The sequence below is a fragment of the Microcaecilia unicolor genome, chromosome 1 (assembly GCF_901765095.1).
Source record: "Microcaecilia unicolor chromosome 1, aMicUni1.1, whole genome shotgun sequence".
NCBI lineage: Eukaryota > Metazoa > Chordata > Amphibia > Gymnophiona > Siphonopidae > Microcaecilia > Microcaecilia unicolor.
Genome location: NC_044031.1, coordinates 367,876,350 through 367,903,954, shown reverse-complemented (window position 1 = coordinate 367,903,954; position 27,605 = coordinate 367,876,350). Strand labels below are relative to the sequence as shown.

The 27,605-nt window shown below is 45.2% G+C and overlaps 1 protein-coding gene across 1 annotated transcript in view; it reads left to right on the top strand.

Annotated features, from left to right (window-relative positions):
• The window catches only part of LOC115474434 (NFX1-type zinc finger-containing protein 1-like), a 303,411-nt gene that overhangs the window by 158,607 nt on the left and 117,199 nt on the right, over window positions 1-27,605 (top strand). Inside the window, 1 exon segment of the mRNA XM_030209896.1 lies at window positions 3,872-4,125. Within this exon segment, the coding sequence (XP_030065756.1) occupies window positions 3,872-4,125 (254 nt within the window).

Genomic DNA, 27,605 nt, shown 5'->3' with positions numbered 1-27,605 from the left:
ATTGTGATAATAGAGAGGCACTCACATTTGTTTTCTATTATTCATTGTAATCTTGAAAGGGTTTTAATCCCTGTTGTGCCTGCTTTGAGAAGCCTTGATGTTTCTTTTAAAGAGCAAATTGGGCAAGTAATTTGCATATGTTAAAACTGAGACCAGTTCTGGAGAAATATGATTTTAGGGTTGTAGTACAGTCGTTAGCTTTGTCCAGATTGGAGGGAGAGTCGTTGTTGTGGAGGGGCATAATCGAACGGGGCGCCTAAGTTTTCCTGGGGCCGTCCTCGCAGGATGGCTCCGTGAAGGGGCGGGGAAACCCGTATTATTGAAACAAGATGGGCGTCCATCTTTCGTTTCCATAATACGGTCGGGGAAGCCCAAATCTCAACATTTAGGTCGACCTTAGAGATGGTCGTCCCCGGTTTTCAGCAATAATGGAAACCGAGGACGCCCATCTCAGAAACGACCAAATGCAAGCCCTTTGGTCGTGGGAGGAGCCAGCATTCGTAGTGCACTGGTCCCCCTGACATGCCAGTACACCAACCGGGCACCATAGGGGGCACTGCAGTGGACTTCAGAAATTGCTCCCAGGTGCATAGCTCCCTTACCTTGGGTGCTGAGCCCCCCAAACTTACCTAAAAACCCACTCCCCACAACAGTACACCACTACCATAGCTCTAAGGGGTGAAGGGGGCACCTACATGTGGATACAGTGGGTTTCGGGTGGGTTTTGAAGGATTCACATTTACTACCACAAGTTTAACAGGTGGAGGGAGGGATGGGCCTGGGTCCGCCTGCCTGAAGTGCACTGCACCCACTAAAACTGCTCCAGGGACCTGCATACTGCTGTCATGGAGCTGGGTATGACATTTGAGGCTGGCATAGAGGCTGGCAAAACATTTTTTTAAAGTGTTTTTTTTTTTTTTTTTTTTTAAAGGGTGGGAGGGGGTTGGTGACCACTGGAGGGAGTAAGGGGAGGTTATCTCCGATTCCCTCCGGTGGTCATCTGGTCAGTTTGGGTACCTTTTTGAGGCTTGGTCGTAAGAAAAAATGGACCAAGTAAAGTCTCCCAAGTGCTCGTCAGGGAAGCTTTTCTTTTTTCCATTATCGGCTGAGTACGCCCATCTCTTAAGCATGCCCCAGTCCCGCCTTCACTATGCTGCCGACACACCCCCGTGAACTTTGGTCATCCCTGTAATGGAAAGTAGTTGAGGACGCCCAAAATCGGCTTTCGATTATGCCAATTTGGGCAACCTTGAGAGAAGGACGCCCATCTCCCGATTTGTGTTGGAAGATGGGCGCCCTTCTCTTTTCGAAAATAAGCCTGATAGTGTTCCTCCTGACAACACTCCCATCATCCAGGGAAGTGTGGCAGATACTGCAATAGGCTCCGCCTCTCTTTCAACAGGAGATGACCATGTAGCATTCCCTGTAGGTGCTAGGGAACCTAAACTGTTCCACAAGAAAAGAATCCTTGGGAAAGTTCTCTTTCAAGTGCTTTATGCCCATTTCAAAGTCAACCTTGAAGGTTTCCTTTTGGCTCAGGGTGAGCAATCATAAGATTCTTTCCTTCCCCCTCTGGTTCAAAGGAAGCTCCCCTGGCCCCTTGTCAGAGGCCAGATGCCTTTTATTTGCTTAGTTCACCCCTTCCCCTCCTTTCTTTGGAAAGAGAAATTAAAAAAAAAAAAGCATTCATTAAGGACCGGGAGGAGCTTTATGCCAATCATTTTTTTTTACCAAAACAGCCTCGTTTCCTTTTCTTGTTTTGGTTGGTCCTAATACAGTCTTTTTAACGCAGTCTTTCAGAGTTAGAGAGTTCTCAGCTGCTTTATTTTTGAGTAAACAATCTCCCCCTCCTCCCTCTCTTAAGAAGGAGACATATCAAGCATCAAACACTTGTCCAAAATTCTCTTCAGTTCAGAAGAAGGGATGGTAGACATTAGTAGATGGTACAGATTGACAGACTGGGTAGGCCATGTGATCTTTATCTGCCATTGTTTACTGTGGGCCCAGTATTCAAAATTATTTCAATGGTTGGGCCAGGAGAGGCCCCATATACCTTGGCATTATTGTGATGGTATACACAAACTAACCCATTTAGAGATACAGCCCTTGTATTCAATTTAAAATCCCTGCATTAGAGCATCAGACCTTTGTCTTTAATCAGCCATCAAACCATCTTGAACCTCCCCCCCCCCCCCCACACACACACACACACTTAAAAGGAAGGAGGTTTTAAACATAGAGGGAAATGGAAACTTTGGTTAAAATGATTTTGCAAGGCAGATTATTTTCTCTAGTTAAGGTAAATTGGGAGAGAAAGACAGCTTTTTCACATTCTACTGTTGTTGGAGGCTACTGAACAGTAACTTTTTTGATACATTCACTGAGCACAGATGATAATTGCTCACTGGGAGAAAAAGCAGAGAAATAATTCACTCTTACACACTTTGGGCTCACTTGGTGATGTTGTTAATACACACACACTAAGTGAAGGTAACTGAATCTGGTTAGGAGGAGGTCAGGGAAGGGAAGATTCCTCACTAGAATATAATTGGGATAGTCTAGCCATGATGTCCCAGGGTTTCAGACACATCATTCATCTTTGATAGAGATTCTGTACAGGATCTCTGGTCTCTTGGCCTTTTGGCTGAGAGAGGTTTCCCTGTATTGAGGAAAACCTGGAACTGCAGGTCACAGGCTCTAAAGGGCTGGAATCAGAGAGCTAGACTCACAAAACAGTTAAGCTGTGAACCTAGCAGGGAAGGAACCCCTGGAACCTCCTCCTGAAGACCGCAGAGGAAGCCCAACAGTGCAGCAGTCTTTGGGAGCAGGCTCAGGTCAGGGAGGCCCTTGGGAGAAAGCTCAGGATGGAAAAAAGCCCATTGAGGGCAGGATTAATGGCCGTTGAGGGCACAACAACCCTTGGGAGCAGACTTGAGGCAGGGAGGCCCTTGAGAGCAGGCTCAGGTTGAAAAAAACCCGTTGAGGGCACAATGCCTGAGAGATAAAAGTGGAGCAGTCCTTGTGAGCAGGCTTTGGGATAGGGAAGCCCTTGGAAGCATTTTTAGGGCGCGGCGGAAGTCCTTTGGGGCAAGGGCAGAGAGGCTTCTGGAAACACAATCAGTGCTCGGAGCTAGTGGCGTACCACGGTGGGGCGGTCCGCCCCGGGTGCACGCCGCTAGGGGGTGCCACGGTGCGTGCCTGCTTGGAGTTCGCTAACTTCGCTCGTTCGCTGCAGCTCCCTCTGCACCGGAACAGGTTACTTCCTGTTCCGGGGCAGAGGGAGCTGCAGCGAACGAGCGAAGTTAGCGAACTCGGAGCCGACAGGCGCGTGCCGTGGCACCCCCCCCCCCCAGCAGCGTGCACCCGGGGGGGGGGGGGGGGGGCGCATCAATGATCTGCCCCGGGTGCCATCCATGCTAGGAACGCCACTGCTCAGAGCCCTGGTGGAAGATCCTGGGAGTACAGTCTGACTCGGAGCCCAGAGGTGGCAGAGCTCCTGAGAGCACAATCGGCACTGGGAGGGGGATGTGGAAGAACAGGGCATAAATAAAAAAGGAAAATGAAGAAAGAGACAGGGATAACTATAAACTGTAAGGTTGGCAGGGTAGGATGTAAAGTTAAGCTATTATCTTTTATTTATTTGGAGCCTATATGAAATAGTTGTGAAACAGTTTGATTTTGTTAGGTTTTGGAGAACTTCCTGTCCTGAATTGTTTTGTTGAAAAACAATAAATAAAAAAATAAATATTAAAAAAATGCTGTATATTGACTTTACAAATGCTTTCATACAGTGTTTGGTAAAAGCAGTATTCTCCCAAGAGCAGGATCAGTTCCTAATGCACATTTTGGACTTTTTCTTTTCTTTTGGAAGGTGCTAATGCTGAACCAAGCCTCTATAATGAAGAACCAAGTGACGATTTAATTCATGTCACTGAGGAGGCAGAACAGATTCAGAATGAGAGAATGGTGGAAGATGATGATATCAGAAAGCAGATCCATGAGTCAAACCTCAGAGCATCTCGTAAAGAGAGGGATATGCTTGCCTTTTTGATTGAGGAAGAAAAGGAAGACTTTAAAAACGTTGGTGTTACAAGTAAAGGTGATGATGGCGAAGGTGCATGGGAGGTAAGCAGGTAAAAAGTAGGCTCAATGCTTACAGTTGAAAGCCTGAGCTATGGCTTTAAATCTGAACTTCAGACACTGTGGTGGTTAAAATCAGCTTGTTATATTTCTTGGAAAGATTAATGGTTTTAAAAATTTGATATTAATAACACAGGTCAATTCCACCCCCCCCCCCCCCACAATAGGTGTTTTGACCTCCACATGGTAATTAGTGGCCAAATATTTGGTTTCCCTACATATCTATTATAATGGAAGAGGATATTCTATGTGTATGTAAATACTCCAAAGGTGTTTAAAATTTGTGTAGCTTAGGCTCTGGCAATCCTCTTCAGGATCTTTTCTAAAGAAATAGGAGTATTCAGGGTAGCCTGCTGCTCTGCCGTACATGTCTTGGCAGGCTCACAGTCCTTAAATACTCTTCCATATATAGTGAAGAATGAAAGACCTGTCCAGTCTTGTTTCATGTAGTAATCACCTGATCTTGAGCATCTTACATAGCTGCTTTATATCTACTTCCCCCTGAAGTCATCAGTCTCACCACCTTATCAGACCTGCCCAGTCTCCCGCTTTCGCAGGTCATCTCCCGCTTTCGCAGGTCATCTCCCGCTCTCCCTCCTGGGAGCTGGGATCTCCTGCTGAACAGCCTTCGTATCCAGTGACAGCAGGAAATGCCTTCATTAAACGTCATCTCCTGCTGCTGCTGGTCTCGTGGCAGCAGGAGATGATGTTTTATGAAGGCGTCTCTTCATTGCTGTCGCTGGAAAGGGAGGCTACTTCTAGTGCTCCACTGCTCCTGGCTGCAAATTGTGGTGTGCTGGGGTGGAGCTGTGGGCGGTTCTGGGTAAAGTTATGGGTGGGCTGGGCAGAGCTATGGGTAGGCCCTAAATCTCCCACTCAGAAGGCTGACCCCCTTGGCAGCTCTGCCTTATTACCATATTGATATAGTTTGTACTTACAGAAGTAAATTGACCATTTTGCTAAGAGTCACCTATGTAGCCAGTAGCTTTGCCTTGACCTCAACAATGGGGTTATATGCCAGCTGTCTCTGTGCGCACTAAATCTCTCTCTCCAGGTGAATAATGGCAGAAAAAAAAACCTACCTGGTCCATCCAGTCTGCCCTACAAAGGTGAAGCTGCACACACTTGCACACACTACTCTTTGCAGGTTATAGTCATTCATGCTTAAACATTGGTTGGCAATTTCTCATCACACCAATCAGGTATAGGTAGTTAAATAGAATGCAGTCTTGGGATGATATTTTATATAACCAAAAGTATTGCTAGCAGTATTTTAACTTGCTAATCTCAACATTAAGATGTCTTCCCCTCCCCTTTGATATGCACAGTACCCTCACTTGTAGCTTATGATGATAAAGTGATATACAATACACACACTTGATCTTCATCTGCCTTTTGCCATGTGCGAAACACAGACCATAGAAATCTGTCTGGCATTGGACTTACAGTGGGGGAAATAAGTATTTGATCCCTTGCTGATTTTGTAAGTTTGCCCACTGACAAAGACATGAGCAGCCCATAATTGAAGGGTAGGTTATTGGTAACAGTGAGAGATAGCACATCACAAATTAAATCCGGAAAATCACATTGTGGAAAGTATATGAATTTATTTGCATTCTGCAGAGGGAAATAAGTATTTAATCCCTCTGGCAAACAAGACCTAATACTTGGTGGCAAAACCCTTGTTGGCAAGCACAGCGGTCAGACGTCTTCTGTAGTTGATGATGAGGTTTGCACACATGTCAGGAGGAATTTTGGTCCACTCCTCTTTGCAGATCATCTCTAAATCATTAAGAGTTCTGGGCTGTCGCTTGGCAACTCGCAGCTTCAGCTCCCTCCATAAGTTTTCAATGGGATTAAGGTCTGGTGACTGGCTAGGCCACTCCATGACCCTAATGTGCTTCTTCCTGAGCCACTCCTTTGTTGCCTTGGCTGTATGTTTTGGGTCATTGTCGTGCTGGAAGACCCAGCCACGACCCATTTTTAAGGCCCTGGCGGAGGGAAGGAGGTTGTCACTCAGAATTGTATGGTACATGGCCCCATCCATTCTCCCATTGATGCGGTGAAGTAGTCCTGTGCCCTTAGCAGAGAAACACCCCCAAAACATAACATTTCCACCTCCATGCTTGACAGTGGGGACGGTGTTCTTTGGGTCATAGGCAGCATTTCTCTTCCTCCAAACACGGCGAGTTGAGTTCATGCCAAAGAGCTCAATTTTTGTCTCATCTGACCACAGCACCTTCTCCCAATCACTCTCGGCATCATCCAGGTGTTCACTGGCAAACTTCAGACGGGCCGTCACATGTGCCTTCCGGAGCAGGGGGACCTTGCGGGCACTGCAGGATTGCAATCCGTTATGTCGTAATGTGTTACCAATGGTTTTCGTGGTGACAGTGGTCCCAGCTGCCTTGAGATCATTGACAAGTTCCCCCCTTGTAGTTGTAGGCTGATTTCTAACCTTCCTCATGATCAAGGATACCCCACGAGGTGAGATTTTGCGTGGAGCCCCAGATCTTTGTCGATTGACAGTCATTTTGTACTTCTTCCATTTTCTTACTATGGCACCAACAGTTGTCTCCTTCTCGCCCAGCGTCTTACTGATGGTTTTGTAGCCCATTCCAGCCTTGTGCAGGTGTATGATCTTGTCCCTGACATCCTTAGGCAGCTCCTTGCTCTTGGCCATTTTGTAGAGGTTAGAGTCTGACTGATTCACTGAGTCTGTGGACAGGTGTCTTTCATACAGGTGACCATTGCCGACAGCTGTCTGTCATGCAGGTAACGAGTTGATTTGGAGCATCTACCTGGTCTGTAGGGGCCAGATCTCTTACTGGTTGGTGGGGGATCAAATACTTATTTCCCTCTGCAGAATGCAAATAAATTCATATACTTTCCACAATGTGATTTTCCGGATTTAATTTGTGATGTGCTATCTCTCACTGTTACCAATAACCTACCCTTCAATTATGGGCTGCTCATGTCTTTGTCAGTGGGCAAACTTACAAAATCAGCAAGGGATCAAATACTTATTTCCCCCACTGTAGTTCCCAACTACTCTTGTCCAATATAATACCTCAAAAGCCATGTGTTGTTTCTGTCCTCCTACTTGGGTGACAATTGTGCTTATCCTACACATTACCCCTAAGCCTACCGCCCCGCCGACCTCGTTCATAACCTCTAGTTGTATGCCTCCACATCTCTGGAAGAGGTTTGTTTGTATATTAATACCACCTTTCAAGTAGTTAAATGTCTGTATCATATTTCCCCTATCTCTCCTTTCCTCTAGTGTATAAATATTTAGTCTTCCAGTCTTCTTCTTATGCATCTTATGGCGCAAGCCTTCTACCATTTTTGTCACCTTCCTCTGTTTTCCCTCGTCTTTGTATGTCCTTGAGATACGGCCTCCAAAATAGAACACAGTACTCCATGTGGCACCAATGACTTGTACAGGGGCATGAAAACCTCCTTTTATTTCTGTTGTTTATGCCTCTTTATGCAGCCTAACATTCTACATTCTACAGCCACTGCCTTGTCACATTGTTTCGCCGCCTTGAGATCCTCTGACACTATCACCACAAGGTCTCTCTCCTGAATCATGTACATCAGTCTCTTGCCCCTTAGCGCATATTGCTGTTTTGGATTTTTATACCCCAAGTGCACCACTTTGGCAGCTAAAATTTAATGCGAAGTAGTGTAAAACTTTAGACTGTTCTAACTTTTTTTTGTTTTTAAATATCTTTATTTATAGACACAAGAAGCCAATAGACATCAGGCATGGAAAATACAACGTCACTAAACAGAGAACCCCAAATGTGGGCAAATCCTCTCACCCTATCCCCCCTCCCCAAAAAATATTATAAAAAAATTTTAAATATTGAGAGAAGGAACATCTATATTAATAATCCTCACCGCAAACATTCTGAAGCTCACTCTGTGGCAGGGAAACCCTGGAGCCCTGCACTTAGGCTGTCACCACTCACTGTCACTCATGCACCACTTACTCTCACTGATAGACCCACCCATAGCCACGCCCCGTCCGCACATAATTTCCTACCTCAACATTCTAATGAAGCTGCAACTTCCGGTTTGTGAGGTGCCAGAGATCGGAATTTAGCCCCATTGCTGTTTGCCCCACCCTCGCGTCAAACGTGATGACGTCGATGGTGGAGCTATGACACTTGACCAATTGCATCACTCTGCCCTCAACTTCATCATGTTTGACATGAGGGCGGGGCATACATCGATCTACTACGTGTCGACGAACGGAGGGAGTGAGCCAGGCAGGCAGGCTGTAGGTCACAGGCAGCGAGGGAGCCAGCCAGCCACTCTCTACGTCGCGGGGCGGGTCAACGGCCAGGGCGGGGCGCCCACGACCACCCTGAAGCACGAAGGGTAAGTCCAGCAACAAGGGGAGGGGGATGGGAACGAAAGCGCCTTGCTAGCGCCCGTTTCATTGGCCTCAGAAATGGGCCATTCTTACTAGTGGGTACATATCACATCTTCAATGAATCCCACAGGCATCAGGTGTTAAGCAGTCTACTATGAGCAGTATAAGTTATTGAATTCCAACAAGATTCCCAGATGCCACAGAACTTCTTCCCTGGCACCGTTTCCAAGTCTGCAAACATGCTCCGTTCCATTGAGGCTTGTGATTTCCATTGGGCAAGTGAAGGATGCTCCAGTTGATGCCAACAGGTCAGAATACATTTAATGCCCAACAGTACCATGTGTTTAACAAAGCGTAAATAATCTTTGAGCTTTGGGTTAACAATGTTATAAACTCCAAATAACAGTTTAGATCATGGGATCCAATGCACCCTCCAAAGGGAAGAAACATGAGAGCCCAACATCTTCCAATAGGTTTGAATGAGTGGACAGTGCCAGAATAAATGTTCCAAAGTAGCCTCTGATTGGCTGCAATTACAACAATCGGAGGTTCCAAAATGGGCTTTGTGTACTCGAGGGAAGCTATATACAAACGCATCACAAGTTGATATTGCATTTCCGAATGGAGCACGTTTTTGTAAGAGCACGACATATTTCCAGACACTCTTAGTGAGATGTTCCTCTAACACTGTAATGCCCAAATCCATTGACCATCACTGAGCTAGGGGGGCCAAATCATAACAGGGAAGCAAATACAACAAAGTTTTATGATGACACTGCAGAGGAACTTCTTGTTGGTTCTCCAAACTATAAGTTTCCATAAGTAATTCATGAGTTTCTGCAGTGAGGATGGACGAGGATAAAGAGACCACATAATCTTGAAATTGTAAGTAGGAAAAGACATCTCATTCATCTAATCCGTACTCTGTGCATAAGGAGGAATGAGGTTGCAACACACCCTCTTCAGTAACAGCCTGTAAGAGAAAGTATAGAGCCCGCTGGTGCCATACTTGGAAGAGAGCAAAAGACATGCCAGGCAAAAAGGTTCCATTACCTTCAATGGGCAACAACAGGGACACCTGAGGAGGCAACTTTAGGACCTTACTGATGATGCATTGCCAGCTAAGGCATAAGGGATGAAAAATGGGGTAAGTATACCAAAAGGCTCCCAATTGACTAATTGACTGCCATGGGCATGCAACATATAACTAAATGATTTGTAGTAGTAAAGTGAAATGGATCGGTCAAGAAAAACTGCACTGGAGTAAGGAAAAATGAGACATTCCGGAACCAATCATTTGTGTCACATGCCACATGCCAAAGAGAGTAAATGGACTTACAATAAGCCCAAGCCTTCCCACTCTCTGGGTAAGCAGGCTCGGGATAAAGACAGTGTGCCTCGCTTTCCATTCCATAAATAGTGATTGAGCTGTTTTACGGTGGTGACTGTTTCCTGGTCTGTGCTCACCTCGTCCTCTGGTGGCCTGAACCGGTGGCTGCTATGAACTGTTACACGTTCCAGACTTCAGCCCAGTCCGGATCTTCCAGGCTGCCAGACTTGCTTTTCTGGTTTGTGCTTGAACAGCACCCGTAGCTGCCTTGTGATTCCTGCAGCTTGAACTTCAGCTGGTGATGGGCTTTATGAACCACCTGGAAACTTCTTTGTTTGCCTTTGCATCGTTTAAGGTCCCTGATATGTGGGTGTGCTGTGTGCACTTCTGCCTAGTCCAGTTTTAGTCTGAGTTCTTGCCTGGTTCTAGTTTGTTTGTGTGTAGTTAGCTTTGGTTTTATTGTTTAGTTCCTAGTCTTCTTTCTGGTCTGCTTTTCCTTGTCTTGTTTGTGGTCCTTTTTAGTGGCTGCTTGGCAGCTTTTAGCCCTGACTCTCACCTGTCTGTGTTTCTGTCTTAGTGGCTGCCTGGCAGCTTTTAGTCCTGACTCTGTTGTATGTTTCCTGTTGGTATCCAGTTCCTGCCCAGTCCAGTGAGTCCTGCCAGCCGCCTGCACCCAGGGGCTCAACTCTTTGGGAACGGCTGTCAAGTACAGGTGAAGTCTAGCTGTTTCTGTCAGAGTTCTGCCTTGTCTCTGGTGTGGGGTGGTTTTGCCTGCCACTGCCGCTCCTCGGCAGTGGCCCAAGGGCTCATGAACCTAGTTTCTGCCTTGAAAATCTAACATGTCTCATACTCAACACCATATGAAGTATTTGACAGACATAAAGCCAGTGAGATAGTAATCCATATTAAACAAATCCATCTGATTTTTCTGCATCCAGACGCACTAGCGTACTGAGCGTTGGATGGATTGTGCATGCGCTATTGCCACCAACACCTTCCGGATGTTAAGCACCAAATGGCGTCCCCTCACAAAACACGTCTGGGAAGGTTGATAGTCTGCCAAAATGTGTGCAAGAATTTTAAGGTCCATGTTTAACAGTGAAATATGCTGATATGAGGTTAGGCAGGTGCTCAGCTTTCCAGGTTTGGGAATTAAAAAGTGGTCAAGACTTCCTTAGTTCTAGGGGGGATGTGATAGTGTGAGCCGAGTTGCTGCGGGATGCATTAAATAAATACAATCGGACAAGGGAGAAATGAACAAAAACCCCTTTTATTAACAAAGCACTGATTCCTGTTAACTTACAGGTACAGCAAAGTAACAAACAAAGAGGCATATTTTCAAAGCACTTAGCCTCCCAAAGTTCCATAGAAACCTATGGAACTTAGCCTCCCAAAGTGCTTTGAAAATATGCCTCAAAGTCTCTTAGGTTTAGAAGCAACTTCACACAGGCTTGTAGCTGACAGCCTTAAGTTCACAGTACACACAGACAGCTACTTGCAGGGTTTCATAACACAAATTTGCTTCCAGCCAAACCCAACAACAGCATTCTTGTAAACCTCAAAGCTTAAAGTTTATCCTACCTTAGCTAGGTTCTCATGGCTTACACACAAGCAGTGGAGACCTACACTCTAGCGCAGCTTCTACCCTCCCAAGTCCTCCCTGCTCTCTTCTGCCCAAGGGCTTTTACATCCTGGCCCAGCAGCCAAATATCCCTATGCTACATTGGTTTTGCAGTTCAGCTTCTGACACGGCAGGTTTAGTGCCACCTGCTTTATGGTGGCCAAACTGTAACCTCAGTGAGGGAGTGTTTCTAGGGATGCCTCTCACTATGTCATTCACTCCCTCACAGGGGAATACTCCACACTCAATGGCCTCTTATAAAAGGCTGCCCAAGGACCACAAAGTTCCAACGCTAAAACTTATAAAATTCAGGAATAAATCCATCAGTCCCTGGGGCCTTCACCATCTTAGTGGCCGTAATAATCTTTTGAATTTCTTTAGCTGTAAGTGGTAAGTTAAGGCTATCTCAGTCCTGTTGAGACAATTGAGGCATACCTGAGTCCTGTAAACAATCAAAAAGATCAGGACCAGGCCTATGGGGGTGTGCTGCATAAAAGGTCTAAAAATGGTGAAAAAAGAGTTGTGCAATCATATGGGAGATATATATATATCTCATGGGAGATATATATATCTCAGTCCTGTTGAGACAATTGAGGCATACCTGAGTCCTGTAAACAATCAAAAAGATCAGGACCAGGCCTATGGGGGTGTGCTGCATAAAAGGTCTAAAAATGGTGAAAGAAGAGTTGTGCAATCATATGGGAGATATATATATATATCTCATGGGAGATATATATATCTCAGTCCTGTTGAGACAATTGAGGCATACCTGAGTCCTGTAAACAATCAAAAAGATCAGGACCAGGCCTATGGGGGTGTGCTGCATAAAAGGTCTAAAAATGGTGAAAGAAGAGTTGTGCAATCATATGGGAGATATATATATATATCTCATGGGAGATATATATATCTCAGTCCTGTTGAGACAATTGAGGCATACCTGAGTCCTGTAAACAATCAAAAAGATCAGGACCAGGCCTATGGGGGTGTGCTGCATAAAAGGTCTAAAAATGGTGAAAGAAGAGTTGTGCAATCATATGGGAGATATATATATATATCTCATGGGAGATATATATATCTCAGTCCTGTTGAGACAATTGAGGCATACCTGAGTCCTGTAAACAATCAAAAAGATCAGGACCAGGCCTATGGGGGTGTGCTGCATAAAAGGTCTAAAAATGGTGAAAGAAGAGTTGTGCAATCATATGGGAGATATATATATATATCTCATGGGAGATATATATATCTCAGTCCTGTTGAGACAATTGAGGCATACCTGAGTCCTGTAAACAATCAAAAAGATCAGGACCAGGCCTATGGGGGTGTGCTGCATAAAAGGTCTAAAAATGGTGAAAGAAGAGTTGTGCAATCATATGGGAGATATGATTGCACAACTCTTCTTTCACCATTTTTAGACCTTTTATGCAGCACACCCCCATAGGCCTGGTCCTGATCTTTTGATTGTTTACAGGACTCAGGTATGCCTCAATTGTCTCAACAGGACTGAGATAGCCTTAACTTACCACTTACAGCTAAAGAAATTCAAAAGATTATTACGGCCACTAAGATGGTGAAGGCCCCAGGGACTGATGGATTTATTCCTGAATTTTATAAGTTTTAGCGTTGGAACTTTGTGGTCCTTGGGCAGCCTTTTATAAGAGGCCATTGAGTGTGGAGTATTCCCCTGTGAGGGAGTGAATGACATAGTGAGAGGCATCCCTAGAAACACTCCCTCACTGAGGTTGCAGTTTGGCCACCATAAAGCAGGTGGCACTAAACCTGCCGTGTCAGAAGCTGAACTGCAAAACCAATGTAGCATAGGGATATTTGGCTGCTGGGCCAGGATGTAAAAGCCCTTGGGCAGAAGAGAGCAGGGAGGACTTGGGAGGGTAGAAGCTGCGCTAGAGTGTAGGTCTCCACTGCTTGTGTGTAAGCCATGAGAACCTAGCTAAGGTAGGATAAACTTTAAGCTTTGAGGTTTACAAGTATGCTGTTGTTGGGTTTGGCTGCTTGGCTAGGGCTTATTTCTGTTTGAGATGTATGATGCTTTGGCATAACCTGCGTTGTCTTCCTGCCATGTAAGAGATGATATCACCTCGCAGAACAACTTTAGATGTTTCCCAAAAAAGAGCTGGGTGTATCAACACGTTGGTCACTATAAACTGCATTAAAAACTGCATAATTTTACATACTGGGACAGACCAAAGGTCCATCAAGGCCAGCATCCTGTTTCCAACAGTGGCCAGTCCAGGTCACAAATACCTGGCAAGATCCCAAAAAAGTACTAAACATTTTATCTTGCTTATCCCAGAAATAGTGGATTTTCCCCAAGTCCAATTTAATAATGGTCTATGGACTTTTCCTTTAAGAAGCTGTCCAAACCTTTTTTAAACTCTACTAAGCTAACTGCCTTTACTACATTCTCTGGCAACGAATTCCAGAGTTTAATTACACGTTGTGCAAGTACTGCTGAAAATGCTTATCCCCAAAATCCACCCAAAGCATAGCATGATCAGTTATCAAAGTTGGGCCAATTTCTGCCCGGTTAACATGGTGGTACAAAGAGTAGGAGAGAAAAGCATAATCTATGTAAGAAAGTGTGCCATGGGCTTTGGACATGTGGGTAGTTCCGCTCCATTGGATGGAGTACTCTCCAAACACCCACAAGACCCAAGTTGGTACCACAAGTGTAGCAGACCCCGGTCTACTCTAACTTGTGAGCCCTTTGTGTTGACAGAATGGTCCATTGCAGGGTCCATTACTTGATTAAAGTCACAAATCAATAACAAGGGCACAGATAAGTCTATCATACCACCTTTACTAAGCGTCAAACAAAATGCATGCTCGTACTGATTAGGCGCATAAATTGCCAAGAGATTAAAAGTATATCCAGACAATTTCATTTGGAGGAGGTAGTGGCTATACTCATCATGCGAAAGGGGCTTAACCTCACACATGATCGACTTCCTAAAAAGGACCGCTATGCCCACCTTATGATGTGGGAAAGAAGAGTATTGCACACTACCAACTCTACCCCAACTAAGGTTTTGATGTTCAATATCCTTCAATTTAGTTTCCTGCAAGAAGATAATGTCAACCTGGAACCAGTTAAGTTGTGGCAAAATATTTTCAAGTTTGATCATGGAAGTTATGCCCGAGATGTTCCAAGATAATTCTGATGCCTTGTTTAACAGACATGGGATGTTATTTGAGGACTTGTAGTGCCACCTGTACAAAATGAATATGGTGAAAACTCCCAGGGTACCCAACCTCGCCCCAGGAGAATTCCATTAAAAAAAAATTCCATTAAAAAAAAAAGGAAATCCAAACCCACACCCCCCCAATAATACAGCCCAAATAGCAAAACCATACAAACCACTACTTACCCTCCCCAATCTCCCTCCTTCCCCCCCCCAAGACCCCCATACCTGCAAAAGCAACAATAGCAAACAGTCCCACATCTCAGCTTGTACTAGGTAGAGATGCAGCAGAGCATGTTTTTGATACCATGGGCTCCACAAGCAACTGATGGGTTCACTGATCAGAAAGGCAGGTCTCCCTGGTTACCCAGACCAAGTGTGAACAGGTTATGAACAGTGAAAAGTAAAACTGTGATATGTGGTATGATGGCGTATGCAAGAATCACCATATCCGCCCTGGTTTGCAGGTATTGGGGGACATCTCAGCCTTTATGGTATAAAAGGAAATTATGGACCTTCACATGTGAGGTTTATACCTGTCACTTGCCGCCATGATAAATTTTCAGAATCGCAGGGTATAGAAACATAACGTGGAATAAACTTCCTGAGCCCCTACGTCTTGCCCCATCCTTGGCCACCTTTAAATCTAGACTGAAAGCCCACCTCTTAACATTGCTTTTGACTCGTAACCACTTGTAACCACTCGCCTCCACCTACCCACCTCTCCTCCTTCCTGTACACATTAATTGATTTGATTTGCTTACTTTATTTCTTGTCTATTAGATTGTAAGCTCTTTGAGCAGGGACTGTCTTTCTTCTATGTTTGTGCAGCGCTGTGTACGCCTTGTAGCGCTATAGAAATGCTAAATGGTAGTAGTAGTAGTGGCACAAAGAGGGTGAAATTGTTTCCACTTTTCTGTTAATACTGCTGAGAAGTCCTGAAACTTCCACACAGTATTCTTTTCGTATGCCAATGAATCCCTTGAAGTTTTATACACTTTCAGAGTTTCCATTTTGTGAAGATTATTATGGAATGTAATAATCACGACACAAGGTTGGGGCTCATCCGTGGTTTTCCACCCTATCTGGTGCGCCCAGGCCTGCGCTCAGGGGTAAAACTTTCTCCAACCAGCTCTCTATTGTTGTCAGCAGGTGTTGGTCTGGAATGGTTTCTGGTATGCCAAAAAATGTAAGTTACCCTGCATGGACTGATTTTCAAGGTCCTCTAGCTTGGTCTTGTGGGGCACGCTTGGTATCTTGGAGTTGTTGCAGAGTGGCCTCGGCCATCTGCATTCCATCTTCAAGCCCGTACATTTGTGTTTCTAGTTCTGTTGTGCATCTAGCAGTCTTGGGAGCACTTCCAGATTAGTAATTTGGCCTGGAAGTTCCTCTAACTTGGGGCCCAGTGCCTTTTGCACCATGTGTTGCAGCTCCGAGAGGGCCACCTCTGTGAACTGGGAGACAGCCCCCAACGCGGGAGTCACCATTTTGTCTTTGGCTCCTTTTTCCCTTTGTCACAATCCTTTCAGTTAATTTGGTAGCCATCGGTTCTCCCGAGCACTCCAGAAATTTGTCCATGCACTTCCCCAGAAGGTTAGCGATCGCTAGACATGAAGGGTGACCAATGCAACGTCAAAGTGCCAATAAAATTGCAATGGGAGTCCCAGAGTAGGTCAGACAAGCATCTTCCCATACTACAGCATCAAGTGATTCCCCCGTTCTTCTAATTTTTCTATACCCCTTCTCATGTGATCCATTTCCTCTGGGGTGTCCACTTTGTTGTAAATCTTGATGTCATCGGCAAAAAGGTAAAATCGGCAAAATAAGTAAACCGCTTTGAATGTAGTTGCAAAAACCTCAGAAATGCAGTGTATCAAGTCCCATTTCCCTTTTCCTTCTAACACTTAGCAATGTCACTCACAAATATGTTGAATAGAATCATTTTCATTTCATTTATTACCATTTATATACCACTCTTATCTAACACGAAACACAAATATACAGACATAATAAAATCACATCAATCACAAACATAAACATAAAAAATATAGTCAAGCTCATTGCAGCACTGTGCCCCCCCCCATTATACTCAACTCCAAGCCTGCCTCAAAAAATGTTGTTAACCGATCCCTGAAGCACTCCACTACTTAGATATCTATACTCTGAGTAGACTCCATTTACCACCACCCTCTGCTATCTGTCAGTCCACCAGTTTCCAAACCAGTTCACAGCTTGGGGTCCTAACTTAAGCCCGCTAAGTTATTTATTATTATTATTATTATTTATTGCATTTGTAACCCACCTTATCCCACCTCTTTGCAGGCTCAAAGTGGCTTACAGTACATCATGAGTAGTGGAAGAATGTTAGTAAATAAGTTTATTCATGAACCTCCTATGAGGACCCATGTCAAAGGCCTTACTGAAATCTAAGTAGATCATATCTAGCATGAGTCCACTATCCACTTCTCTGATCACCCAATCAAAGAAATCAATCAGATTAATTGGGAAAACCATGTTTCCTCAAATCTTGTAACCCGTTGGATTCCCAGAAATCACTATCCTTCCTTGAGCAGCGCCTCCATTATATTATCTTTCCAACCATCAAAGTAAAACTTACCAGCCTATAGTTTCTCACATTTTCTCTGTTTCTTTTTTATGAAGAGGGACTGCATCTGCTCTCCTTCAATTCCACTGAAATCTATTTCCTTCTCATATATCAAGATAGAACAGAAGTATTTGTTAAAGCCTGTTTGCTTTTTCTTTGTCCCTCTCCACATAGTGGTTCACAGCATTTTTCGGTCTTACAATTCTTTTTCTAGCCTTCCTCCGTTCACTAATGTACCTGAAAAAGTCTTGTCACCAATTTTTGTTTTCACCCATTTGTTTTTCCACCCCAGCTTTGCCAGCCATATTTCTCTGTTCACTTCTTTCGGTTTTGTCTGGTAATCTATCTTCTTGTGTTCTTTTGTATTTCATGAACGCCACCTCTTTCTCCTTTATTTTGTCAGCCACTTGTTTGGAGAACCATAACAGTTTCCTTTTTCTGTTGCTCTTGTTTACCTTCCTTAAATTGTTTACCTTCCTGATTTTATAGCTCCTTTCAGTTTTACGTTTCAACTTTTTTATTGATGATACTTCAAGAAATATCTCTTTACATTCTCATACCTAATTTAACTGAACATATTCTTCAGAGCACTAGAGCAATACAACCAAGAAACATATTAACATTGTCCACTTACTTCCCCCTACTTATCCTACTCCCCCCCTCCTTCCCACCCCTTATTTCCCAACCTTGGTATAACAACAGTTTGCATTGTTAACAAATCCAGTTACTTTTTTCCATATAGAATTCCCTTAGCAGGTCATACATAACAATATGAGTACATAGACGGTCATCATGTTGTTACACGTTGCCTCCCCTTCCCCTGCCCCTTATTAAACCCCTAGTCAAAGGCCTCTAACCAGAATTAGTTACAAGATCTGTATAAGCCCTCGTCCCGGGGGAAGTCTTAGGGCCTGTGCTCTGATGGCCCCCTTCTCCCATTCCGGAGAGCATTGCTCCTATTGTGGCTGACTTATGCTGCTGAACACCAATCAACCTTATACACTGACAATAACAGGACCTGATAAGATTTATGTATGGTTGAGTGTTTATACAAAAACTACCTTAACTTAACTTCCATGACCGCTTAAATTTAAACAACCTGGCCTTCTCCTCCCTATCCTCCCTCTCTACTAGAGAGTTGCACGGGGACAGAAATCTTACCCATCCCCACCCGTCCCCGCTGGAATCTTACCCGTCCCCACCCATCCCCGCAAAAATTTAAACCATCCCAACCCGTCCCCACCCGTCCCCGCAAGAATTTAACCCATCCCCACCCATCCCCGTAAGAATTTAACCCATCCCCGTAAGAATTTAATAGTACATAAAAGAAAGTTCCAGTCAGCTCCCTCAGTCTCTCTCTGGATTTGAGCCACAGCACTGTAGGCAAGGAAGGAACGGAAGTTGGAACTTAGAACACTCTGGTGCGCACATGTAAGATTTGTCTCTGATTCACTGGCAGTGTGTGCTGAGAGGTCGCCACATGCACGCACCAGTAGGTCAGGTAACATCTGATTCTCGTGCCTGTGTCAGAGCTGAGGTCTGTGCACCAGCCTGGGAGCAAAGAGGATTAATAGTAACATAGTAAGTGACAGCAAATAGACCTGAACGGTCCATTCACTCTGCCCAATAGTCACACTCATGATCAATTCATCATTAAATCAACAAGTGTGATATTATATACTTGATTATGGTCTTTCTTTCGTGTTTCTGGAACAAAGACCACAGAAGTCTATCTGGCCCCATCCTTATGTTCCAACTGCTGGAGTTGCCATCGAAGCCCACTCCAGCCTATTCATGTTCTCATTTGTGGGACACAGACCATAAAAGTCTGTCCAGCACTGTCCTCATGTTCCAGCCACTGAAGTTGCTGTCTAAGCCCTTTCCAGCCCATCCTACACCAGATTGCCATGTATGAGAAACAGACCATACAAGTCTGCCAGGTATCAGCCCTAGTTCATCACTGCCAGAGTCGCCATCTAAGCGTCACTTGACACATCCACACACATGCAGCCATTTAAGGTTAGGTTTTTTATAACTTCCATTTTCTAATTAGAGATCCTCTGTGTTCATCCCATGCCTTTTGAATTCCGTCATCATTTGTGACTCTACCACCTCCTTAATGGAAGACTTTCCACATTTATGCAAGGAGGAAGAGGATGAGGAGGAGGAGGAGACAGCACTCAAAGAAATTGGTATTCGGTAGATGAGAGGCTGGTGCAGGTGGAGCTTACAATTCCACGGGAAGCCCACAGAATTGGTTCCATCCCCGCGGGAACCCCGCAGGAACTGACTCCGTCCCCGCGGGAACCCCGCAGAACAGCTTCCGTCCCCGTGGGAACCCCGCAGGAATTGCCTCCGTCCCTGCGGGAATCCCGCGGGTTCCGCAGGATTCCCGCGGGGACGGAAGCCGTGCAGCTCTCTACTCTCTACCCACCCTTTTGTATGCCTAAAGAAAGAAATGGAAAAAAGACTTTTTGTTCCCCCTCCCCTCCACGCCCTCCCCTCGCCCACCCTACTGAAAATCCCCCTACCAAAAAAAAAAAACTCCAGTATTATGGAGACTTCATAGACGGTTGAGGATAAAACTACGGGCTTTGGGTGCCAAGGACTGTATATAAGGTTCCCAAATTTCCAGGAATGCCTTCTTTTTTGGGGGGGAGGATCCCACCTCTCTCCTCTCCATCATCAACAGCTCGTATAAGCTATTCCTCCAGTGCCAGAAATCTGGGGGATCGGAATGTACCCAGGCCTTTAGAACTAATTTCTTACCTACTAGACTTGCTTTCCTTATGAACTGCCGAGCCCCTCTAGTGTGCAGCGCAAATAACTCATACTTATCTAAGAGTAGACCCTGCGGAGTAAACGGAATCCCACCCTTTAAAACAAACTCTAAAAACCCCACAATTTGCCTCCAGAAGTTCTGGATCTTGTAGCATTCCCAAAGGGAGTGATATAGTGTACCTCCCCTCTGCCCACACTTGGAACATAAGGAGTCAGCCACTCCTCCAAACTTGGACACTTGATATTTTGACATGTATGCCCTATATAAAATCCTGTATTGACATTCTCTTAAGGTTGCGTTTCCCAACAGTGCGGGTATTCTGGCCGATAGCTTCTGAAAGTCCAGTTGCAAGTTTGGATGCTTCAGGTCCTGGGCCCATTTCCCTAGAATGCGTCCTGTGTCTCTACCCCTACTTAACTCCCCTAGTTCTTTTTCTAGTCCAGATACCGATAGGCGCCTCCCAGGCACGGTGCTAAAGAATTCCCTTATATGATGTCCATGTCCACTGCTCAATTTCCCTTGCTCCAAAGATCTGACATAGTGTGCTAACTGGTAGTATGCAAACTGATGACTCTGAGTGATGCCTATCCCTAGGGCTCCAAGCTCCAACAATTGCCCCTTAGAGTCTAGTACATGTTCCAATCTAGTGATCCCCATCTCTGCCCATCTACAAATTACTTTGTTCTCTGTGCCGGGTTTGAACTGTGGGTTACCCTGCAGAGGCAAAAGATCTGTTACCTCCGCCGCTAGCCCCCAGGCCTTGTTCAACTCTCTCCATACCTCTCTCAAGGAGCCAACGAATACACTGTTACTCACCCATGCCGGGAGTTGACGGCTTGGGCTTTGCAACAAAAAATACAGGTGATAAGGTTTGAAGCACTCTTGCTCTAGTTTACGGGGGGTATAATCCTGCCTGTCTAATAGCCAATCGCCCAGGTGACAGAGTAGACTGGCTTGGTTGTAACGACGAAGGTCTGGCAATCCCATTCCTCCCTCTCTCCACGACCCCATCATTAACTTCAGAGGGAGTTTTGGCTTAGACCCCCTCCAAATGAATTTCTGAACATGTTTGAGTAGCTGATTCAAGTCTTTAGCCCTTAATCGTATGGGGAATACCTGAAATAGGTAGAGCCATCGTGGAAATTCCACCATACGAAACAGATGCACTCTCCCATGTAGGTTGAGTGGTAGGACTCCCCATTTGTCTAACCGGTCCTTCAAGGCTGTAACCTAATGCCTATATTCATCGAATGTATATCTGATGTTTTGGGGATCTGTACCCCTAAGTACTGAACTGATTCTGATGCCCATCACAATGGGAATGCTTCTCCCCACATCTGCCGCACACTGGGATCAGTTGCCAGCGCTAGTGATCTTGAATAGTTAATTTTAAAACCGGCAAAATCGCCATATTCCTGGAATAATTCTAATAAGGCCTCCAACTAACGTTTTGGTTGGGTGAGATGGACCAGTTTGTCGTCTGCAAAGGCAGATACCCTAAACCCTGTGGATCCCCAATTTATCCCTTCTTGAATTTCCCTGATCAGGGGATCCAGTGCCAAAACAAATAGTAGGGGCGAGAGAGGACACCCCTGTCTCGTGCCCCTCCTGATCGGGAATAAGGATGACTGTTCCCCATTGATCCACAGATATGCCTGGGGGTTTACATAAAGTGCACCTATCGCCTCTGTGAAAGCCCCCTCAATACCCATCTGTTTCATCACAGCAAACATAAATCCCCACACCACCCTATCGAAGGCCTTCTCGGCATCAAAACTGACAACCAGAGAAGGACTTTTCTGTCGTTCCACTGTTTCCAAGGATGCCAGCAGGGCTCTTATATTGCTTGCCACTGTCCTGCCTTTCACGAACCCAACGTGAGGAGATGCTATTAATTGAGGTAAGAGCTTTGCCAATCGGTTGGTTGGCCAAAATCTTCGCGTATAGTTTAAGGTCACTATTCAACAGGGAAATTGGTCTATAAGATCCAACCTCAGTCTCATCCCTCCCTGGCTTCCATAGTACTATAATTTTTGCTACGTTGAGGGAGTCTGCCATTGTCCCCGTTGAAACCATGGTGGTAAATAGGTATAACAGTGGAGGTGTGACCTGCTCTTGTAGTATCTTATAAAAAGCTGTGCTGAATCCGTCTGGTCCCGGCGCTTTATGTATCTCACTCTGCTGCAGGGCTACTAACAGTTCCCCTTCTACAATGGGATTATTTAAAATCTCCCTTTGCTCCTCTGTGATCTTGGGCAGCTTTTTGTTTGATAAGTATAAGCTACTGTCCTCCATAGTGTCTGTAGGATCTGCATATAGTGTCTTATAATATTTCCTGAATCTCCCTATGATACTTCCTGTCTCCCTTAGGAGACTTCCGCCTCCATCCTTCACTTGCAGGATCCGTGAGGGGCCTTTTTTCCCTTGTACCAACCTACCCAGTAACGCACCAGCTTTGTTTCCATACTGGAATAGCTGGTGTTTATAGTACATTTGCGATTTCTGTGCTCTTAGGAGAAGTTCATTTAGGTTTTTCTGAGTTATGAGCAACTCCTTCTTGTTATCTTCCGTGACCTCCTCACCAAGTCTCTTCCTCCTCACCCGGACCTCTCTTTCCAAGCGAAGGATCTCTTTGTCCCTCATTTTCCTGGCTCTTGCTCTATAGGCTATCACCTCTCCCCGCATGACTGCTTTGGCTGTTTCCCAGTACAGGGCCGCATTGTGCCAGTGCTCTCCGTTGAATTGTTCAAATTCCTGCCATTTTTCACTTATGAACGACTTAAACTGCGGATCTCTGTACAATTCAAACGGGAATCTCCACCCTCCCCTCCCGCCCCCCCCCCCCCCCCCCCAGTAACTTGCAACTCGAGCCATACCATCGCATGGTCAGAAATCTCGCATGGGCCTATCTCTGCTGTTGGCACTTGAGGAAATAGTGCCCAGGATATGAGAAAATAATCAATACGCGATTGAGTCAAGTGTGCTCTGGAGGTGTGAGTATAGTCCCTCTGCATTGGGTGCAACACCCTCCACACGTCAATCATGTTTAGAGTCGAGCAGAGGAAAGGCACACGCCTTGATTGATATCTATGCGGCGTTCCCAGGTCTCCACGTCTATCAATCCCGGGGTCTACCACCATGTTAAAATTCCCTCCTAGTATGACATTTCCCCCCTGATGGGGGCTCAGCAGTTCCATTAGCTTGTTATAGAATTTCTGGTCATACACATTGGGTGGATATACATTGCAAATAATATATGTGGATGTGCACTTTTCCACTTCCACCATCACTATCCTGCCACCCTCGTCCCATTTTATAGCTTTAATTCGCATTTGTAGGGCCCTCGGAATTAATATCAACACTCCTCCCTTTTTACCCAGTGCTGATGAGCCCACTGCCACCTCCACCCAGCCTTCTTGAAATTTGCTGTGCTCATTGTTGGTTAGATGGGTCCCCTGGAGGAACGCTATGTCTGCTCTGTGTCTCCGCAACGCCTGCAGGACTTTTGTGCGTTTTACAGGTGAGGAGATTCCCCCCACATTCCAGGAGATTAACTTAAATGTGTTCAGCTTTCTGTTTTATACCCATACTAAAGTACGATAGCCCTGTATACAGAAGGGTGCCCCCCCCCCCCAGCCCATAGGCACCCTCCTTCCTTTGACCAGCAGCATTCCACCTTGGCTCCCACCTCCATGAAGAACCATACGTAAAGGATGATGGTAGCAGTAGGAGAACTGACAGATGATAGAGAGAGAAAAAAGAAAAAAAAACCTTCCCCATAACTACCCATCCCTCCCTCCTGCCCCCCCTCCCCCCTTCTAGCCCACTCCCCCCTATCTGCCTAAGTGTTCTCGCTAGAGAACCGGTCACAGCTCCTTCCCGCTTTGCCTTCCCAGCACCAGTTCTTGACCTTGACAAATGATGTGCCCTGTTCCCACCAGTCATTCCTTCAGTGTACAGCTTATCAATACCTTCTTTGCAGGCCTGTGTGATCAGCTATAACCCCGCCCCCTTTTTTTTTTTAATACCTGCAATCTTTACTCCATTCTTCTGTCCTGCTCCATTTAAACTACATGAAAAAAAATATCTCTCGTGCTTGTTCCTTATGGCTTTCAACTAGCCATGTCCACTCCTATTTTATTGTCTCTGCTTCGGTCCTGTGTATCAGTCTGTAGGCCCTCCGGCGCTTCCCGTGTCCAATTCGTTCAAGGGCTCTGCTGGTACCTGCCCAACCGTTTTCTTTTGTTGTTCCACTGTCCATTTGGTTGACGAATTTCATGGCCTTTGCATGAGATTGGAAGAAGTGCTGGGCTCCCTCATGCTGAATTCTCAATTTAGCTGGGAACATTGGGGCGAAGCGTGCTTTCTTATCATATAAGCGCCTACAGACCTCCGCAAACTGCTGTCTCTGCGCCGCCACCGATGCAGAGAAATCTTGGAAGCAGAGAACAGTATTATTTTCGTATTGCACTTTGCCTTTCAGTCTCCACTCCCATAGGATATCTTGCTTATGGGCATAGTTTAATATCTTGCATATAACTACTCTCGGCTTTTCCGTGTCTTGTCCTGGTCTCCCCAGCCGATGCGCTTGCTCGATCTTCAGCGAGTGTTCCAGCTGTTGCAAGTTGAGCGCTTTGGGGATCCATGCTTCCAGGAAATTTCGTAAGTCAACTTCTCGTAACGATTCTGGAAGTCCTATTAACCTTAGATTGTTCCGTCTCGACCTGTTCTCTAGGTCTTCCACCTTCTGTTCCAACTGATCCAGCTTTTTCTCTAAGGCTTGCTGTTTATGTTCCATTTGCTGGCATTGGTCTTCCACATCTGACATCCGTTGCTGGAAACCCGCCAACTCCTATCGTAGCCCTCCGAGTTTCCCATCCATCTTTTCTATTTGGTCAGAAATTTTCTGTAATTTTTTGTCCACTGTCCCTTCCAGTAAAGTGGAGACTTCCTCGGCTATTTCCGCCGCCCAGGCTGAGCTAACTGATTCGCCGGCTGGGGTTACCGCCGCCATTTTGTTCTCCCCCACGCGGCCTCGAGTTCCTTCCTTGCGGATTTGAGCGACATTTTAGTGTTTCTCCAGGCGCCCTGGTCGACCACTGGCTGGGGTTGTGTTCCGCTGCTGTTATCTTTCTTTGGGGGCTATTTTTCCCAATTTTTAAGGTGCTGGGGGCTGGATGTTTTCAGCGGGGCCTCGGAGCTCTGAGACGCGGTGTCCTACCCACAGCCTAGCATCCCATGACCTAGCTCCTTTCAGTTTGTCTTTACTATTCTTATGGCCTTCAATTCCATCAGCTCTCTCTTCAGGTGCTCTCACATTTTACTAAAATTAGCATGTTTTAAAACCAGGGTTTCAGTTTTGTGTATCTGCATTCCACGTTATCTCACGGTAACTGTTGAAGGCCCTATTTCAATTTACTGAGTAGTCAGTTACGCCCCCGCCCCCCCCCAAAAAAAACAAAAAACACCTTTGCAGTTCCCCAAAACAGGGCAGGGGAATTCATATGCTGATGATTTTTCCAAGCGATATTATTTATTTATTTAACAATTTCTATTCTGCCCTCAAAAACAACATACATAATAAAATTCTAACAAAAACAAAAAAAAACTCATCAGAAACAAATCACAAGCAGGTAAAAGCCCTTCAGTCATATATCAAACAAAGATATCAACCCCATGTTTTCACAAACAGATATGTCTTCAACTGTTTGCAGAATTGGTCCACGTTGCTACACAATCTTAGATAGCTGTGTTCCAAATTTGAGGACCTGTAATCGAAAAGGCTGCATTCCGAGTACCAGTATATTCTCTCAACGCTGTTGCAAATAGGCATGGGACCTCTGATCTCTGTACAGTTGGACAAGAAACATACAGCTTAACACCCTTCCCCACCCTTCACCCAAAGCAAAGCCATTCTGACTGGAACATAAGATTAGCCATACTGGGTCAGACCAATGGTCCATCTAGCCCAGTATCCTGTTTCTAACAATGGCCAATCCAGATCACAAGTACCTGGCAGAAACCCAAATAGTGGCAACACTAAGTGCCACATGACCCATAGGTATAAAATAGGATACACAGCATATAGTGCATGCTAAAGGGCCCCATGGATTGTTCTCTGGGGACAGGGAACTATCTAGTGTACCTGAATGCAACTCATCTTGAGCTACTACTGAAAAAGGTGTGAGCTAAATCAAAATAAGTATTAATGAATGGGGCAATTCTGTAAAGCATTATTTGCATGTAAAGCATATTTTAACGCACAGAAAAGGGTTCTTATAAAACTGCGTGTCTGAATACAGGCATAGAAATATGGGTGCTGACAAGATGACTCATATTGATATGCATGTCATGTATAGACCTCCCTAGAGGCGTGCTGTGGGCAGAACTGGGATGGAATTGTTATGTACCTATGCATTTTATAAAATACTAGTAAAGAAGGCCCGTTTCTGAGAGCAATGAAATGGGCGCTAGCAAGGTTTTTTTCCTTAGTGTGTATGTTTGAGAGAGAGAGAGAGAGAGAGTGTGTGTGAGAGTGAGTGTGTGAGACAGAAAAGACAGAGTGAAAGTGTAAGTGACAGAGTGAGGCTGTCTGTGTGAGAGTGTGTGTGTGAGAGAGAATGAGAGTGTGTGGCAGCCCCCCCCCCCTAGTTAAAGAGGCCTTTAGATATAACAGTGGTCCCTGGGCAACTGCTCCTTTCAGCCATTGGATGAAATATTCCTTTGTAGTGTATTACAGCAAGAAGTAGATCATGGCTGGAGGCTCGTTACAGCCTTGATCTGTCATCATAGTGTTCCCATTATGTGTAAAACAGTGAAAGAAAGAAAATGAAAGTTAACCTTTGTGGAAAGCATAATTAAATTAGTCGTGCATGTGTCACTTTGAGTGTAGCTGTTTGTGTGTGTGCTATGCGGTGCTTCCATGGTAAAGTAAAACTGGCAGAGGGGTTACATAATATTGTCGTAGCCATGGCAAGAACTGAAATCCAATGGTAATGTTGTTAGGGTGTTGCTAACAGTAAGAACCTTCTCCTCCACAATGATATGGTTCATAAAGTTGCTTGATAGAAATCATGAACAGGTTTTTACCAGCTGCACATATGCTGTTAAATGAACCTTAAGCAATAGCTATATAACAACAGTATGGGCATACCAATTGAAATTCAAAAGTTTGCTTGGTGCCAATTTCACCATGTATCACCATGTAGTATGCCCTAGTTTAAGAAGCTGATATCTTACTATGGTGTTTTGTATAATTTACAGAAGGTGTAATAAAGGCTGTCCTTATTAAAGTACATAAGTACATAAGTAGTGCCATACTGGGAAAGACCAAAGGTCCATCTAGCCCAGCATCCTGTCACCGACAGTGGCCAATCCAGTTTGCTATCAAGTTTTGTAGAAGTCGTCGACGCTCCTCCCCCACCCCCGAGGTCGACGCTCCTCCTCCCCCCGAGGTGGAGGCAGGCATCGCTTTCAACCACGGTTGCCAGGTGGGCGGTTTTCCTGTTTTTGGGCTTGGTTTTTTTTCGTGGTTTTTCGGGCCGCG